General features: G+C 37.2%; 1 protein-coding gene and 1 long non-coding RNA gene across 3 annotated transcripts in view; one reads left to right on the top strand and one right to left on the bottom strand.

The window, feature by feature from the left end:
* Positions 1-3,695: 3,695 nt before the first annotated feature.
* Positions 3,696-6,009, bottom strand: LOC140240136 (uncharacterized). 2 transcript variants are annotated; one of them, XR_011902017.1, is made up of 3 exons: positions 5,501-6,009; positions 4,416-4,634; positions 3,696-3,935 (listed from the first exon to the last, which is right to left on the bottom strand). It is a non-coding gene; the product is annotated as an uncharacterized lncRNA (long non-coding RNA). The 2 variants fall into 2 exon arrangements; XR_011902018.1 differs by having other exon boundaries at positions 3,696-3,938.
* A 2,285-nt stretch (positions 6,010-8,294) lies between these two features.
* The window catches only part of LOC140240237 (alpha-2,8-sialyltransferase 8B-like), a 31,518-nt gene continuing 20,491 nt past the window's right edge, over positions 8,295-19,321 (top strand). Inside the window, exon 1 of the mRNA XM_072320026.1 lies at positions 8,295-8,434. Within this exon, the coding sequence (XP_072176127.1) occupies positions 8,295-8,434 (140 nt within the window). The remainder of the gene's footprint in view (positions 8,435-19,321) is intronic.

Genomic DNA, 19,321 nt, shown 5'->3' on the forward strand with positions numbered 1-19,321 from the left:
GCTGTTAGCACGCTGTGCGAATACAGCGTCTGACAGTCCAGTACCAGACATGCACCTTCAAAGTGGGGAACCACAACACAATTACAAAACTTATGAAAATTTATACGTTTCTTATTAAAAAAAAAAATGTATACGTTACTCACGTTAAGTGCATGTTTGTAATACAGAAGGTTCATAAGTCCATAGAGAGCCCTCATGTTAAGTCCATTGAACAAACAATGGCACTTTCTAGCGCAGTAGAACAGCGAAGGAGTCCCCGACCGTCGGGGTTCATCGTTGCAGAATTCAAAATGGCGAGTTGACTACTCAGCAAATTATCGTCGGTCGCGCTACGAACCGGCGAATGTTCGAATTTGCGCGGAAACACGATTTCGAGATAATCGCGTTTAAAGAATCGGGACTTCTTTAAACGTATAAAAACGTGTCTTATAACCGCACATTGATGATGATATTAAGAGAGTGATGAAAGCGGAATTTTCTGCTTTGTCTGATACTAAATATTATTTTGTAGCTGCACCTGGGGCTCTGTGGTAGTGATGCAAAGTGCGTTTGCCGGTTCGTAAAACCCCCCATTTCAGCGTTTTACGTACATCGCGTACTAAAGAGAGGGCATTACGAACCGGCAAATGTATACATTTGCCGGTTCGTAAAGCCCATGCTCAATTCGTGTGGACGTAGCGAGTGCGCATTACGAACCGGCAAATGTAACATAAAATGGCGCGTATCATCACACATTCCACACGCTTAGGTGGTACGCGCACAGTGTAATGTATACATTCGCCGCTCTAGGTAGTGGGATTGTGATTCATTCATGTTCATTCATGTTCATTCATGTTAGTTGTATCATAATCATGGATATTAGGAAAGTGTAACAAACACCACAGTTATTTTCTCAAACTATACAACCTACCTGTACTTTTACACATTAATTGTTGATGCGAGTAATGTTATCAAACTGTGCAATGGGTTTTTGATTGGATGAGTACCGTTCTATTAAAGTGTGCCTGGTAGTCACTCACCACTATCTATAAATATTACAAGTGTTTAGTCATTATCAGTATTGAGAGAATATAATTACACCCATACAAACACAAACATACACAAACACACATACACGCACATATACCAGTAAACACACTCGAACCCACACACACAACATACTTTCTGACACATTAATTGTTGATGCCAGTAATGTTATCAAACTGTGCAATGGGTTTTTATTGACTACTGGATGAGTACTAAAAGTGTGCCTGGTAGTCACTGTCTATAAAAAAGTGTAAATTCATTATTGAGAGAATATAATTACACCCATGCAAACACAAACATACACAAACACACACTATACATGCACATACCAGTACACACACTCGAACAAACACACACACACATACCCTCTTACAAAGCAGTCATAATCACCTTGTTCTCCCAATTCTAGGTATCTGTGTCTCTCTCACTCCTCTTTTTTTTCTTTTGTTCTTTTTTTTTTGTTTTCTATTCACCAGTCCCCAAGTTTGTGAAGAATTCTGCATTTTATTAATTCAAAATGCACCATTCCACATGTGTGTTCATAATTACATACAGTAACTACAAAACAAAGCATTCTCCTCAAACTTCCAGATATAACCTGTGAATTCAGAGAGTGATTTTTTTTTTTTTTGCATTTTCGACAGCTCACAATAATTACATTGCACACTATTATTACAATACATTAAATTACAATTGATACAAAATAAATGTGACATTCTCCATGATACTTCACTATGTAATCTCACTTGGAATGAGAAGTTAGGCATTTGTTGCATTTCAGAATTGTGTTCTGACCACTATAAAAGTGGTGCAATAACATGTACAAAATACAAAATTCTCCCAATACTTCACGAGGTAATCTGACCTGTAAATTGGTGAGAAGTTCTGCATTTCCTTGACTTTAATGTATTACAGTAGTACGCGTGTTAGTCACAAATAGTGCAATAACATGATCAAGTGTACCATTCTCCTCACACTTCACAAGGTAATTTTGCCCAGGGTTGAATTAATGAAAGTGATACCCAATGTGTTTATAAACACGAGTCTACAAACTTTAACAGTCTGCCAACTACTGGACTGCTGGGAGGAGAGTAGTGTACGTCATTTGTCTCTTTTTGCTGTCCTTAGGATGGGGGACAACATGACAGCATGTTAATAACATGTCTGGCTAGCCATTCTCTTTCTAGGACCAGAATTTTCAAGGCATGATAATATTGTCTGATAGACATTCTGCCATTTTCACTGAGGCAATCATAGCCAAAAGATTGATATGGTTACGTGTTAAATCACATCTTTGATGGTTAAAATGTGTTCTACCATCTACAAATATTTCTGACTTTTTGTAAGCTTCCCCACTGTTCAGCCTTTTTTTTTGACAATTCTGTTTTAGATTCCATGAATTTTTTCATGACAACTGAAGATCTATCAGGAATAGAACTGATGTCAGTACCTACATATTCTTCCACATGAAAATCTTCTGGCTTTGCACTGACATCTATCTCCCACTCCCTCAAAAGCCTCAATGGCAGTAGTTTCCAAATTTGCAATGAAGAGACAATAAATGGAATACATACTGGAACACTACACTTTATTTCTGTTGTTTCTTTTATATTTGAATAAGGTCCTCCCGAAGTGATAAAAATTGGTCGATTTATGTGAAACTGTGTTGAAATTATTGAAAGCATGTAGCAAATATATAACACTGAAGATAAAATAATTACCAGAAAGTATTACAAACTTGATCATGCATCAAGTCTATATTTGTACAAGGCACTATGAGCAAGAAATTCACCAATAATTCCCTTTCCTTTCTTTACGAGAAACATGTACAATAGTTTGCCTAAATGGTCTTTATTTTAGGAAAGTTGGTCAACAGTTAGTGCACTACATATAATAATGTAAATACAACCAGATGTATACCAACAAGACTAGATAGAGGGCAGTATAGAATACATACAGCATAATATGAATATGCTGTACTTCCATTACACTTCACAAACAGTTTTCTATTGCTTTCCTGTGTCCGGTTACCATCAAAATCGGTTCTTCAATGTCTGACAGGGACATTGCTTTCTCGAGATTTAACAGTTTTCCATCATCCAGCAAGGTTCAGTATTCTTTGTAATCTGAAATAAGAGTGGAGGACTTAGTCTGCTTTCAAATTGAAATCAGGTACACCTAATGCAAGGAAAACAAATACATAATTTGATGAAACTGCCAAGTCTGGTTGAATAATTGTTACTTCATTTACTGTTTTTTTTTTAAACTATTCTTTGCAGAAAACAAACTATTTTCTTTAAATTTTACAGGTTGCCTGCCACAAACTTTTTCTTACAAGAGTGAAGGATAAAAGAAAAAAAAAGATAATCAAAGTATTTATCACATGTTTAAATTATTTTACATTTGTTATCGGAAAATTAAGTTTTGGCTCATAATTGCTTTTTTAGGAATTTGCACCACACAGACAGATAATGCAAGACATACAAACAACAGTTATACAATGCCCTGAACTTCTCAACTCCAGTTGAATTACCTTCAGTTTCAAAGGTAACATTGCTGCGTTGTTTCTTAGAATGCGGACACCACAGTTGTTTGTAGAGGCTCTGCTTGAACTGTTGCTGCTGCTGCTTCTAGCAGTGTTGCTAATGTTTCTGGAAGTGCAGATGCTAAAGTTGCAAGTAGAGGCTCTGCTGCTACAGTGGTAAGTAGAGGCTCAGTTGCTACAGTTGTAAGTAGAGGCTCTACCACTGTTGTCGTACTTAGAGGCTCAGCTGCTAGGGCTGTATGTACAGGCTCCGCTGCTGCTGCTGCTGCTGCTGCTGCTTCAAGCGGTGCTGCTGATGTTTCTGGGGATTCAGCTGTCACAAATCGACGTTGAGGCTCTGCTACTGCTGTCGCAAGTAACGATACTGCTGGGGAAGTTGTAAACAATGCATCAATGAAAAAAATTATGTGACCATCCTGAGGGTAGAATCAACAAGATTTATACTAGATATACTTGCAAACATCTATCATGGACACTAGAATCTACAGTGTATTACATGCACATAAAGCAAATTATCAGTAATTGATTTTGTTTTGGGACTGAGAAGAGACGTGGACATGATGAATTGTAAGTAATAATCAATATCAGACTTTTAAAGAAAGGAAGTGGAAAGCTAACAGTCTTCAGCATCCTACAGTCATTGCAAACTGCAATTACGACATTTGTTTTATTCATTACACAGAATTGAACATTTATATTGAAATGGTAATGCAATGAAAGTACATTGTACCTACATGATACTATGCATAAAAATCTCTACATCATTTTAAAATGAAAAAAGACATAATGTATCTTGATAAACTTATTGATGTAGAACAAATCAGTAACTATGTATTCAAATTACCTCAGGCAGAAAGAGGAATGCCCTCGTCATCTGACATCCTACGTCCATCCATGGGCATGTTGAAGACTTGAAGCACCCTCCCTTTCCACCAGCCATTTTCACTTCTCATATGTACGCAGGAACCTTGTTTCGGTTTGGTCCGTTGAGCATGATAGAGGTCACTTGAGCTGACAGGATTCATAGAACCATCCCTCTTCCACTTGACAAGAACATCTATGCCTACGGTGGTTCAAAAACACAAAAAATTGTATGGACAATTTCAGTGAGAAATTTGACAGTTGTGTCATACACTATGTGATAAAACATTACAAGTACCTGCAGGTTTGAAAAATGTGAAGAAGAGTATTTCTTAGAGCTAAAGCACAATTTCAGAAGAAAAAACAAAGTAAGATAAGGAAATTCTTTACAGGCAATCACCTACGACATTTTGTGAGACAAAATGAAAATAGCTACAGCCAGCATACCTATTTGAAATGCAAAAAAAAAAATTGTCATCAAAGTCTGCTGATCTCTGAAGGGCATAGTAATTCAGGTGCTATTGGTCGAGCTTTTACACCTTGGGGTTGGCAAAGGTAAATAATGATAACTGCTACACATTCTTTGATTAGAAATGTGATGTCTTTCACATAAAAACCTAACAATCTTATACACAGAAGTGTTAGTGCTTGCTTTTTTCTCTTTTAATACATTGAGTAGCAGTCAACATTGATATACATGTATGAAATAATTACAGTAAGGCCATTAGAAACTTCCCCCAAGTATGCTCAAGCAGGTGCCTAGGGAAGAGCTTGTAATATCAACATGAGCCTGTCCTCACCAGGTTAATATCTGCATAAGATACTTGACAGTAGAGTTAGATAAGATCAACATTACAGAAAAGGTATGACTACATTACATTCCAGATATCAAAACAGTGATTTCTGTCAAATGACATGGTATTGTTCAATCATCTATTCCACTGAAAGTAATAAATGACCTATTCCAATCACCGTCAACTGAGAAATGTTTGTGAATACCTGGTTCCCGGTACACTTTATGGTCCACAAGTACCGGTACCATAATCACTTGTTACGAATCAAACTTACCATTATAGGCAGAAGGAAAAACATCCTCATCACCACTACTCTCTGCGGTTGTACGTAGAGGCTCTGCTGCTACAGTCTGAAAGGCTCAGCTGCTACAGTTGAAAGTTAGGATCATGCTGCTACAAATGTAGAGTTTTACGGTAGCATACGTAGACGCTCTGTTGCAATAGTACTGTCGGTAGGCCTACTGTAGTACGGTACATAGAGGCTTCGCGACTACAATTGTATGGAGAAGTTCAGCTGCTACAGTTGCACTTTACAGGCTCTGCTAATGCTGCTCCTGCGCCGAGAGGTGCTGCTGATGTTCCTGGGATGCTAGCTGCTACAGTTGTAATGATAGCGGTGCTGCCTTTGTTTGTGGGGACTCGGCTCCTGCTTGTAGTGGCCTGCTGCTCCTAGAATTATCCCCAAGATATAAATAAGGAAAATCATGTCAGTGTTATCAGGGCACAAATAGGATACCGCGGTAACTTATATAGAATAAAAATCCCTGGATATAGGCTTATACTTGTACCGGTACACGAGTGTTAAAAAAAAACTGTGAGTACCGGTACCGGTAATCAACTTCGTTTAATTTTTCTGAAAGTTCATTGATATCTGTCCCAGTAATCAAAATAAGTAACATACCGGTGAATACAACCTCGATCTAGCCTATAAATTTACCGTTTATGCAGGATTTTAGTTAGACAGTAAAGGCCAGAGCAGCTATTCTTGCATGCTTAAGGAAGCTATATGTAACTATAACTGACTTAACACTGACGCTGAACAGTCTCATCATGCAATTTCATTCTTACTTAGGGCCTAAATACTTTTTTTTTCAATGCAACAACATGAATCTTTGAAAACAATGGTAATTATTTATTACTTTGGGCCTATTTTCAGTTCTACCTGGGTATTTGCAATTGCTACACGATATTTTTTTTTCAGTTTATAGATTCTACTATGCTTTAGTTTAAAAAACAATGCATCCGGGTTGTATGGGAGGATTGCTTTATCTCTGACCAAGAATAATCAAGGATCCCCTTCGACAAAAATGGTGGCTAGGTGTACGACTACGACTGTGTAGGATCTACAAGGAAATGAAATACACAGGAAAGCTACTTTTACATGATAATGTCGAGCAATTCTACTTCTCTGATGTAATATTTTATGATTACACATTAACCTGCCCCGATTATCATTACTTTTGTTTTTAAACAGAAGATTAAATAACAAATGAGCAACAAAATGCACCTAGTAGTTACATACCAGCACAATTCCGAGTGCATGGGACTGATAATGATGACGAGCCCTCGCTCGCGGCCTCGCAAGCTCCTCGATTCGCCCCACATACCTCACGTGTGTTCCGTCTGAACAGGGATTTTACGAACCGGCGAATACGAACATTTGCCGGTTCGTAATGTCACAAATTGCAGCATTTGGACATTTTGAAAATTCGTCACTACCAAAAATACATGTTTTCGTGAATTTTGCGATTTGATATTTTGGGGATAGGTAGAGTTTGGTATGGACATTCAAAAAATGGAAAAAAGTGAATTTTGAAAAATTGACCCAAATTCGAACATTCGCCGGTTCGTAATGCGACCGACGTTATGCGGGCGCGTGCGTGGCTCGAAGTGCAGCGATCTATTGAATGCGTGCGCTCTTTGGTAGCAGCACGCACGGTTGACAGCGTGAATTCAAGTCGAGTGAACTGCCGATTATCAGATGTACGGTTCGCACATGCCGCAAATAATCATCATTTTCGGTAAGTTGTAAGTGCATTTCAATATTGATAGCACAGGTATGAAGTCTCATGAATAAAGATTTCTATTAGATGAGTTTGAGGTGACAAAAAATGATCTAAAGTATCAAAATTCAAAGCGATCGCATGCGATCGCTGAACTCTCTTCGTGTTGCGGGTCATGACGGTACAGACCTGTCGCTACTTACAGCGAGTGGGCTGTGACATAGTTAAGTAATTCCATTACAAGACCGCTTGCTTAACAAGTTCAGCTGTATAGAATCTATGCATGCCTTCTTTTTTTGTTCTGCTTCCATGAGCCCCAACTCATGCATTCTTGTGGTGAGGCTGCATGTCATCATCCTTGTTCATTGCAGTTTGTCATAAATTTTGAAAACATTATTATTCCTCATCCCAGTCACTTAAAATTCTGAATCTCTGTACTCAGTATAACTTATTTATAATTGTTCAAATGTAAAAGTCTGGAAATCTTCCGGAGGTCCCCTTTTTAAAGCTGTACGTCATGTACGTCTGAAGATCATAGTACTGTCCCAGATCTCTCATAACATTACATCAATTGAATGGAATACTATTCATTGACCCTACAATTTGAAATCTGTTCAAATGTCCACATACAGACAAGGCAGTCGCATAGTCAAAACCAAGTGTCAAACGACAAGCCGATGAATGCCGCCATGACAGATTTCTCTCAAAATGATGAATTTCTCGCTGCCGTAAAAGACGCAGTCAAACAAGCAGTGCGCGAAGAAATGAAGGAAATCAGGCAGGAAGTCTCCATGATGACGACGCAGATTGAGCTCAACGAATCCAGAATACTTTCTCTAGAAGTTTGCAATGACCAAAAGTCAAAGAAAATAGACGAATTGGAGAGAAAAGTACTTGAACAAAGAGAGCAAATACAATCACTGGAAAACAAAGCGAAAGAATCGGAGCAATATTCGAGAAGAAACTGTTTGAGGGTATTTGGAATCCCGGAAGTCAGGGGTGAGAATACTGACGATATTGTCCTCAAGCTCGCCAAAGAAAAGCTCGGTATCGAAATCGACATTAATGACATCGACAGAAGTCATAGAACAGGACCCCATCGAACCTCAGAGCGATCGCATGCCCACAAAAAAGCAGAGCGTCAACGAGCGCACTCACAAATCCAGCGACATCGACGTCATCATCGTCATCGTCGTCGCGCGTGAGTGAAGCCTCGTCTTCTTCCAAGGCGGACAGCAAGCTGTATCATCGGCCTATCATTGTCAAATTCGCAACGTACCGTGCACGGCAAGTCGTCATGAAAGCTAGGCGCAAACTCAAACAATCGGGAATCTCTATTGCAGAGGATCTCACAGCATCAAACTACAGAATTCTCAAAACAGCCAGACAATCCAAAAACGTCTCTGCTGCGTGGTCTCAAGACGGCAGAGTATATGTTACCATTGTTTGGAAAAGTGAAAGGAAGCACGTGACCTCTCTCCAGGACGCGCAAAAGTTGTAAAGCTTTTAAAAAAAAAATAAAAATCACGTCAGACCAGATGAACAATGAGGATGCTTGTTGTCATTATAATTCTTCCCACCGGCGGCACTTTTCTGTTGTTTTAACTTTTAAATCGATTGATTTTTTTTTTCGAAGTTATAATCTAGGTGTGTTGTAATTCAGTTGAATTTATGGGTAAAGATTTTTTATGTGGTTTATGTAACAAGTCAGTAAGGGTAAATCAAAAAGGTTTGAAATGTACGCAGTGTAAGAAATGGGTTCATATCTCATGTAATGGTATCGCAGAGAAGCTGTACAATGATGTAACAGAGCAGTTTGTAGGCTGGGAATGTCGTAAATGTACTATGAGGCGTATGCCGTTTTACGGTGAAAAATATCATGAATATGAAAAGAAAACTGCAAGTGCATGTAATCAGAAAAGGGATAATTCAGAAAGTGTAAAGAATGAAAGTTTAAAAATTTCGCATATGAGTCAGAATGGGCTAAATTGTGCACATTTAAATGTTGTGAGTTTAATGAAGAATTTTGATGAGATTAAAGCTATACTTTGCAGTAATAACATTCATATATTTGCTATAAATGAAAGTCGGCATGATGAAAGTATTCATTCTTCGGAAATTAAAGTTGACCATTATAGATTGATTCGGAAAGATCGTAATTGGCAAGGCGGTGGTGTTGCTGTATACATTCATGAAAGCTTGAATTACAAAGAAGTATCAGATCCCTCCATTAATGAGTTGGAGGCGATACTGTTATTGGTTGATGTTACAAAATGTACACCCCTACTTTTTGCGAACTGGTACAGACCTCCTAATTCAAAATGCAATATTCTCTCTGTGTACGAAGATATGTTGGTTTTTATTGAAGGGTTCGGAACACCTGTGATTTTGATGGGAGACATCAATCTTAACATTATGCAACAATCATTAAGTACTGATTGCCGAAGGTATTGTGAGATAAATGAAATTCATGATCTTCATCAAATTAATACATGTGAATATACGCGTATATCTCCTGATTCACGGTCTCTCATAGATCATATGTTGTGTGGTCAACGTGATAAGGTAATATCTTGGGGTATACATGACGTGGGATTCAGTGATCATTCTCTGAGCTATCTCTCATGGAAAGTAAAGCAGATGAACAATACAAATAATTATGCAAATGTGATCACGTTTAGAAAAACTTCTGGTGTTGATATTAATGCATTTAAAGATGAAATGCGGTCACAGAATTGGTATGAAGTAGAAGAATGTGGCTGTTTAGATGATGCAGTGTCTCAATGGGAGAAATTGGTTATGGAAGTTGTAGATAAGAGTATGCCAATCAGAGTCAAGAGAGTAAAGAAGAAACACTCTCCATGGATTAATGAGGTTATTTTTGAATTGATGAAGAAACGGGATAAATCGAAAAAGAATGCGAAATTGCACAGCAGGGTCGAAGACTGGAGAGAATATAAGAAAATACGAAATAAAGTTACGTTGGAAATAAAAAAAAAAGCAAAAAAGAAATATTACCTTGAAAAAATATGTGACAGTCAAGGTCGTGGGCAATCTTGGAACATCCTCAAATTATTCATGCCTACTAAGTCTTCAGAAATGGTTCATATTGTTGGAGATGGAAAAACTATAGCTGAGGAATTTAACAGTCACTTCTCAAATGTTGCCAACTCTGTTCTTTTTGAGGAAAACGAATCGCAAGATATCCCACTAAATTGTATGAATAGAAATGGAAACTCATTTGTATTAAGTCCACTGAGGGAAAGAGATGTATTTAAAGAAATTTCTGCTCTTGCAAACAAAAAGTCAGCAGGCATTGATGGTATAAGTTCTTATGTTTTGAAATCATGTGGCTTGGAGCTTGTTAAAGGTATAACGTACATTATCAATAGATCGATTCGTGAGGGACGAGTTCCGAAGCGATGGAAAATAACAAAGATCACACCATTGTTTAAAAAGGGAGATAAATCCGATCCCGATAACTATAGACCTATTTCTCTCTTACCATGCGTCTCGAAACTCTTAGAAAAAATCGTCCAACGTCAACTGATCCGATTTGTGTTAGACAATGACATTATCACTCACCATCAGTCTGGATTTCGAAAATTGCACTCGACAAGCACTGCTGTAATTAAGGTAACAGATGATTGGCTTATGTCACTTGACCATGGCATGTACACTGGAGCTGTTTTTGTTGACCTCCAAAAGGCTTTTGATCTGGTTGACATTGACATTCTACTGGAGAAGCTTGCTTCTACCCTAGGACTTAAGGGTAAAACCTCAGACTGGTTTCATAGCTACAGTATTTAAAGGGCAGACATATAAGAACTGCAGTTAACGGTACGTTATCATCAGAATTACCGATGACTCATGGGGTACCACAAGGATCTATACTTGGTCCGATATTGTTTTTGTTATTCATAAACGATTTGCCAAACTATTCGATAAATGTTCGAAACATTTTTATGCAGACGACACTGTCATCTACTATTCAAATAGAGATCCGAAAATAATAGAACATGTACTTAATGAAGAATTACAGAAATTAAGCGTGTGGATGAATTATAATAAGTTGAAAGTAAACTGTTCAAAAACTGTCTCTATGTTAATCGGCACAAAACATATGCTTCATAAACATAGTACACTCAACTTAAGAATAAAGAACAAATTTATATCTCAAGTTGAAAGTTTCAAGTATCTAGGCATTATCATTGATTCGCAGTTAAAATGGGACTTACATATTGGGCAATTGTGTAAAAAGATTAGTAAGATGATAAGTTTTTTTGGGCAGAGTGAGAGGATTCGTCAACGAATCAACTATGAAATTACTGTATAATTCCGTAATTTTACCACATTTTGATTATGGTGATATGATCTGGCACTCAGCAGCAAAATCCCATGTAGAAACGTTACAGAAACTACAAAACAGAGCAGGCAGTTTAATACTCAAAGTAAAGTCGTCTGAACATAAATCAATAAGTGAAATTCATGATAATCTGAAGTGGGAAACTTTACAAAGTAGCAGCATTTATTTGATGATGTACAAAATTTTTCATGAAATGGCACCTACTTATTTACGTGATAAATTTATTTACAAAGAAATCGGTTACTCTTTAAGACAATGTGAGAAATTGATTTTACCGAAGCCTAATTCTCAAAATTGCAAACGTACATTTTTATATCGTGGTAGTATACATTGTACAATCTATTAGACAGTCCAGCAGCCTTACTGATTTCAATAGAGAAATCAAAAATTGTATATGTAGATTTTGAACCGTAAAATAGTAGAATTATTGAAAATGAATTGATGAATATATGTTGTATGTATTTACATGTATATTACCCTATATGTCACCAGAGATCTAAGATGAGTCGGGGGGGGGGGGGAGGGAGGGGGTGTTTGAGGGATTGTTTTGTGATATAATTTTAGATATTATGTTTGGTATGAATTAAAGACATGTTAGTTATTATATGTTTATAAATCTTGGACCCCATGGAAGAACAGATCTATCATGTTGATAGATCTGAAATGGGCTATCCACCGTTACATGTTATCATCATTGTCACATGTCAACTTGTTTTCATTGTATTTTGATACTTCAATCTTGATTCATGTTTTAGTTATGTCATGTTCAACACAGTTTATCTTGTATATGATTTTATTGTTTCGGAAATAAAAACAAACAAACAAACAATATCTACCACTTGAAACATTTTGGTTGCCACTTACCATTTACAAATTACCATTCAGTATACCATTTACCCTACCATTCATTTACCTTTTACACTTCATATACTATTCACCATTCGGAACTACCCTTCAAACTAATTTAGATTATTGGAACATCTAATTTGCATACCACTGACCACTCACAGTATCATTCGGCATACCCTCCATTTACCATCCACCATTCATTTACCATTCACCCTTCAGAACTAACACTTAAGGTCTACCCTTCGTTTTACCATTTAACTTACCATTCAGCACACCACTCATAATTAGGCTACCATTGGTCTACCCTTTATCACACCGCTTGAGTTTACCATTCAACATTTACCTTTAGCGTATCACTCACCAGTTACCGAGGAGGTGGACACCATTCGTATACCATTGACTTACCATTCAGCATCCATGAAGGGTATACCACTGGTATACCATTGGCTTACCACTCACCATTTATCTCTTATCGCATTCTTTTTTAATATACAGGAGAATAGTTGTATCATTTTTGTGCTTGTTGATTACTGAAGTGCTGCTTTAATGACAGTTTTTGATGAAACATAATGTAAATACAATTTCTAAGAATGTTAAGGTCGTTCAGTTGCAGCATAAATATTAAAAAAAGAAATAAATTTGAAAAAAAAAAGTTTTCATCTATTTCCTTTAGTTTTCAAGATTTAGATTTCTAGACATATTATATATATATAATGTTATTTAACAACGTAAAGGATGTTCACATATCTATGCTGTTTTGTTAAAGAATAGAGGGCATGCATATCAACGTAAAGGATTTTTAAAATGGCAACAATTAATACAACTTGAGGGAAAGAAATGACAATCTTTTTTCGTCGGCCCCGTTCAAGAGCACGGCGGATGTTAATTTACGATGGCTTCAGTTTACAATAGTTAATAAAATTTTATATACAAATAAAGATGTTGAATAGAATGGGGTTGGTTGAAAGAAAAGAATGTTTATTTTGTAATGTGTATGTTGAGACTTTCATACATATTTTGAGTGAGTGTCAATCAATTATGTTGATAGATTGTGAGTTGAAGTAAGAGAATGGATTAATGCTAACGCGGGGTTAGAAATAACATTTACGACGGAAAATAAATCATTTGGTTTTGTGGGTATCAACAATTCTTCTTTGAATTGTATTACTTTGCTTGTGAGATATGAAATTTATGTTTGTGAAATAAAAAAACTAATACCTTGTTTTTATTTATGTAAAGATAGTATAAGGGAATATTATGATAAAGAAAAATTTATTGCTAGAAATAATCACAATTTCCAAGTGTTTCAGAAAAAATGGCGTCTGTTTAGACTCCTGTTTTCCTGATATGTATATGATGATCTGAGTCACGATACTTTATTGGTTGCTTTTCAAAGTATCTTATCTGAAATATTATAATGTTATTTGAAATATTATGATGTATTATGTGTTCAATGAACACATGAATATGTATGTATGTTTGATGTAGAGTGATAAATATCCCAGTGGGGGAAAAAATATTACATATATACATGTATATATATATATATATATATATATATATATAATATACAAATATTCAATGTTTATGAGTGCGATGGTTCCGAATATTACATGAGCGTGCAAGTTTAACCGTTCTATTCAACGACGCGAAGCGGAGTTGAATAGAACGGTTAAACTTGCACCGAATGTAATATTCGGTACCGTCGCACGAATGATAAACATTGAATATTTGTTTTATACAACACATGATATCGAAATATTTAGGCATGGTCTAGAGTCTAGACCAAAATAGATATGCTTTAACCCTAAATAGGTAGGTCGAGAACTATGCGAAAGCCTACGCCTAACGTTACTAGTATGCCTATACTATAGCTATACGTAATGTACGGTACTGCCACTCGCTCGATCTGTGGTAGGTCTTGAAAAAAGGTCTACCTAAACCCTATATATATAGGGCTGGAGAGTTTGCTTACCACTATTTAAAGCATACTGTATTAGACCACTTTCTTAGTATTTGCTGCTGCACTTCACTCATGATTAGCAATGCGCTGAGATCCTCATCAGAGACGAGAACAAAGCTCGGGTGAGAAGAGGTATAGGTTACGTAGCCATGATAACGTATATAGTGGCATGGCCGTACGTGAGTACGCATGGTGGACTGGTGGTGAACCGGTTGCGTGCTGGGCTGGCGCATGCAGCGCAAACCCTACGGGTGCGCGTATACAATGCCAGCTAGCTAGTGTACGATACACAAGTTCAGTGTGTCCTACGATCTATTGCACTGCCGGCTCGCTTGTACCGTTCAATAGTCGACTATTGCACTGCCATTGAGAGTGAGCGTTGGATAGCTGATTCCTCTGAATGTCATGTGACCCGCATTCATCCAATCAGATGGCAAGATTCCATACATGTGTTGTATAAATATATATATATATATATATATATATATATATATATATATATTATGCAATAGTTATGTGAAACACATGTACATATCATATCACACATTATATAATGTGTACAATAATGATATTCATGTGTCTTCTAGATAGATAAAGGCTAGTTTGAGATATTCATGTCTCGCAGTAATTAAAGACTAAATTGCACAAAGAATTCAAAACTTAAAGAGATAACAATGATTCTAAAGCAAGTACTTTCTAATACTAAATACTTATATTCATGTTTACAACATGTATACTGACAAAAGTAGGACAAATTGTAACAACCAAAGAACAAAACAAATCACTTTAATCTAGAGCTCTGTCTTTAAGTGTGTTGTCTTCATGGGTTCTAATACTAATCCAACAGACACCAATAAAGAACCAGTGGTGAAATGAACCATCAGAACAGCAGCACGGCACCACTTTTTATCAAATTAGCTAGATCCCCCTCCCCCAACAACAAAAAAAAAAGTTTAAGTAATCAAATCATGGCTTAGACTCCTGTCTTTCTGAATGAATTTCGACTTTAAATTACTGTGACATGTTACGATTATATTCACGCCTTTGCCAAAGAAAGGGAAGATACGGAAGAAGACGAAGAAAAGGATGAAGAGGAGAGAGTTATACCCTGCAAATAGCTGAATTGCATCTGATTATCGCCTTCACTTATAAAATTCTAGCATGATAAACGTTGAACTGCTTTACTGAAATTACCTTTCACCATTGAGTTACCGCTGACAAATGGAATCCTACCAATGCCTCCATTTGAAATAACTTTCACCATTGACAGTTACCACTGACCACTGGAAAATTACCATTCCAATACTTTTAATCATTGACAGTTACCATGTACTACCCACTGGAAAGCTATCATTTAATTCACCTTTCACCATTGACAGCTACTGCTGACCAGCACTGGAAAGCTCCCATTCAAATACTCTTCACCATTGAAAGTTAGCAATGGGGTCTAGAAAAGCCACCTTTCAAATACTTTTCACCATTGACAGTTACCACTAAACATGCTGATGAGCCTGGATTCACAAGGGAACGAAATTGTACATTTTCTCAATGCAGGACTGGCAATGTGAATAAATTGGACACGTTCGAGCCTTTTGTGCATCGAATGTCGACCAGGCAGGCAGTTCTGAATTATTCTCAAAATGGTGCCAACGAATTAGCAGTAAGCGAAGTCAATCACACCAGCGAAGGCGGAAGAAACGAATCCCAATGGCCAGAGGCTTTTATCCAACGGTTTCTGAGGACTAACATCAATGAAACTGCCGCTGTGGAGCTGCGGTAAGTTCAAATACTGCCGTTACTATGGCAACACAGTAGTGTTGACAACAAAATCTTATCTTTTGGTTCCTGACTGTGTGGGGCGAAGCTGTTTAACTTGTGCCCGTGCGGAACCTTAACAAAGTCACGGACTAATCGCTTATCAAATCTTGTGCCAACTAATACATTGGTACAGAGGAGCGTTTTAAATGAATGTTCTATAGGGCAAGTTTCAAGTTCATATAGCAGCTAAGAACTCGGAGCATACTGCCAAATCATTTACATGTATATAGGCCTAGATGGCAATGTCCCTTTATGAGTACCGATCTGCCGGATCCACAGTATAATTCGGTATGCATTATATGATAACATGCATGATTTGTGTTGCATTATACATAGCTTAGGCAAAAAAACAAAAACAAAACAGACGTTGATCATCTACCATCTAATGCTGATAAATCAAATTGCACACAACATCTGTTCAAGTTTACAATGAAAAGCAAAGTAACGAATGTGGTGTTAGCAGTTTCATCTAAATCTGATATTGACATTGGTAGAATAAAGATCTCTATGGACTTTACTATCACAATTTTAGGGGGGGTTCCCAACAAAAGCAAAACACTGCAAAAGATGGAGGAAATGGTCAATGAAACATGGTGAGTCTGTGACATCACTAGGCTAATATGACGATACTGTTCTATAATGATATTGATAATAATAGTGATAATGATGATAACTACGTGTAAACTAGTGATATGGCCTTGTTTAACTACGGTGGCCTTTTTATGCCTCCGCCACGAAGTGGTGCCGGAGGCATTATATTTTCGGGTTGTCCGTCCGTCCGTCCGTCCTTCCGTCCGTCCGTAATGAATTTTGTGGACAAGGTAACTATCAAAACCTGTTGAGGTATCCTAATGAAACTTGGCATGTATGTGTATTAGGGGGTGAAGTTGTGCCTATCAACTTTTGGGTGCACATGCTCAAGGTCAAAGGTCAAAAGGTCAAGGTCAAATACATAAAATTTCACTTTTTCCACCATATCTACTGAATGCCTGAAGATATTTTCTTGAAACTTAGTGTATACATGTATTACCCAATTAAGATTCTCTGGTGAAAGTTTGGGTCATGAGGTCAAAGGTCAAAGGTCAAAAGGTCAGGGTCAAATACATGAAATTTCACTATTTTCGCCATATCTATTGAATGCCTGAAGATATTTTCTTGAAACTTAGTGTATACATGTATTACCCAATTAAGATTCTCTGGTGAAAGTTTGGGTCATGAGGTCAAAGGTCAAAAGGTCAAGTAAAAATATCAAAACTTCTTTTTTTTCTCCGTGCCTTGGAAAATTGTTCAAGGTATCTTCATGGAACATAGTATATACATGTACTGACTGGAAGTGATTATCTAGAGAATGTAGGGTTCATGGGGTCAAAGGTCAGGGGTCAAAGGTCAAGTGCAACACTTCAAAATTTTACTATTTCCCTCATATTTATGCAATGCCAGCAGGGTTATTATTTTTTTACACTTGGTGTATGCATGTGTAACCTAATAGAAATTCTCTGGAAAGTTTTTTTTTTTTCTTCTTTTTTTGCCTCAAAGGTCAAAAGGTCAAAGATCAAGTGAAAGTGCTGAACTAACTTTTTCCTCCGTATCTCTCGAAGTGGCTCAAGTTATCTTGAAACTTAGTACATATCGTCAGTTGAGAATGATAAGGGCGTTAAGTTGTCACAAAACCCATAGTGTTCAAGATAACTTAACACCCTTCTCATTCTCAACAGACGATATTATGCATGTTCTACCTGAAAGTGATTATCTTATGAATTTTAGGGTCAAGGGCCAGATGAAAATGGTAACAATTTACTATTCAATTCAGAAATTGCACTTTTTCTCCACACCTGTACCTTGAAAATTACTCAATGCCTAAATGTATGAATGGGTCAAAGTCAAGTTAAAGTCCTTAAATCCCTAGATACATGCTCTCCTATTCATCCAATTAAACCTAGGTCAAGGAAGGTGAACATTCAAGACATTTGTGACAAACTTGTCATTTCAATATTTTGCCAATTTTGTGAAAATGTAATCACACATTGTCCACATGTACTATCTAGACCTATTGGAAAAATCATGCATTATGGCGGAGGCATACCAGTCGCCAAAGCGACATTTCTAGTCTGTATTAGCGTTTATCTTCAGGTCTTTGCCATTATTATCACCCCTGCATGCTAGGTAAGTATCAATTTTCGCTCCCAGGTTGAGAGGATGTCGAATTTCGGTTTATGTTTTGTTTTGGGGGCGCTGTGGCATACTGGATAAGACTCCCGACTCCCAGTCGGAGGACCAGAGTTCGATTCCCACCCAGTGCTTCTATATACGTCCTTGGACAAGATGTTTTTACCAGTCATGTCCCTCTCGACCAAGGCGCATAAATGGGCACCTGGCAGCGCTGGGGCAATAATATTGGCAGGGCCCTCTGGCAGAGAAGTAGCAGCATTGAAGAGGCTACCCTGTATAAATAAGACATTGTTATCATTATCGTTATAAACACAGAAATGTTTTGACCCTAGTCTCATCTTTGATACCAAACACACAAAAACAACCCAACTGAGGTGATTTTAATATCAATACAATCTGCCCTGTAAAGCCTGCAATTATCTCATGTTTACACATTATGTTGCCACCCAGAAAGTACATGTGTAGCATATCAGGGCCCTGTTTTGTGAGGAGTTAAAATTGATTATATAATTGATTTCAACTGTAAGTCTGTGGCAGCCTGTGTGGTAAGGAAATTTAAAATCGATTTTATCTTTTGATAAAACGGGGCCCAGGTGTTATCATTCTTATGATAAAATGTATGGAATAGAAAAGTGTGATTTCAGCATTATTTCTACAACCCTTTTTTAGAGGAGAGTAGAATGATCAGGTATGTCTTAGAGGCCCGTTTTCGTTTCTTGAAATCCTTTGCACACTCTTCACTTTCATGTCTAATGACTTTTGAAAGAATGATGCTACTGCTTTGAAAGTTGGCATTAATCATAGACAGAATGTGTTGATTAAATTATAACATGCTTAATTTCAGCTTAATCTGATAATCTCTTCATTGTTGTTGCTCTGGTGGTTTACATCCTGTGTTTTGTCCCTTTCATCGCACAGCTATAGCAC

Source organism: Diadema setosum, chromosome 16, assembly GCF_964275005.1.
Source record: "Diadema setosum chromosome 16, eeDiaSeto1, whole genome shotgun sequence".
Lineage (NCBI taxonomy): Eukaryota > Metazoa > Echinodermata > Echinoidea > Diadematoida > Diadematidae > Diadema > Diadema setosum.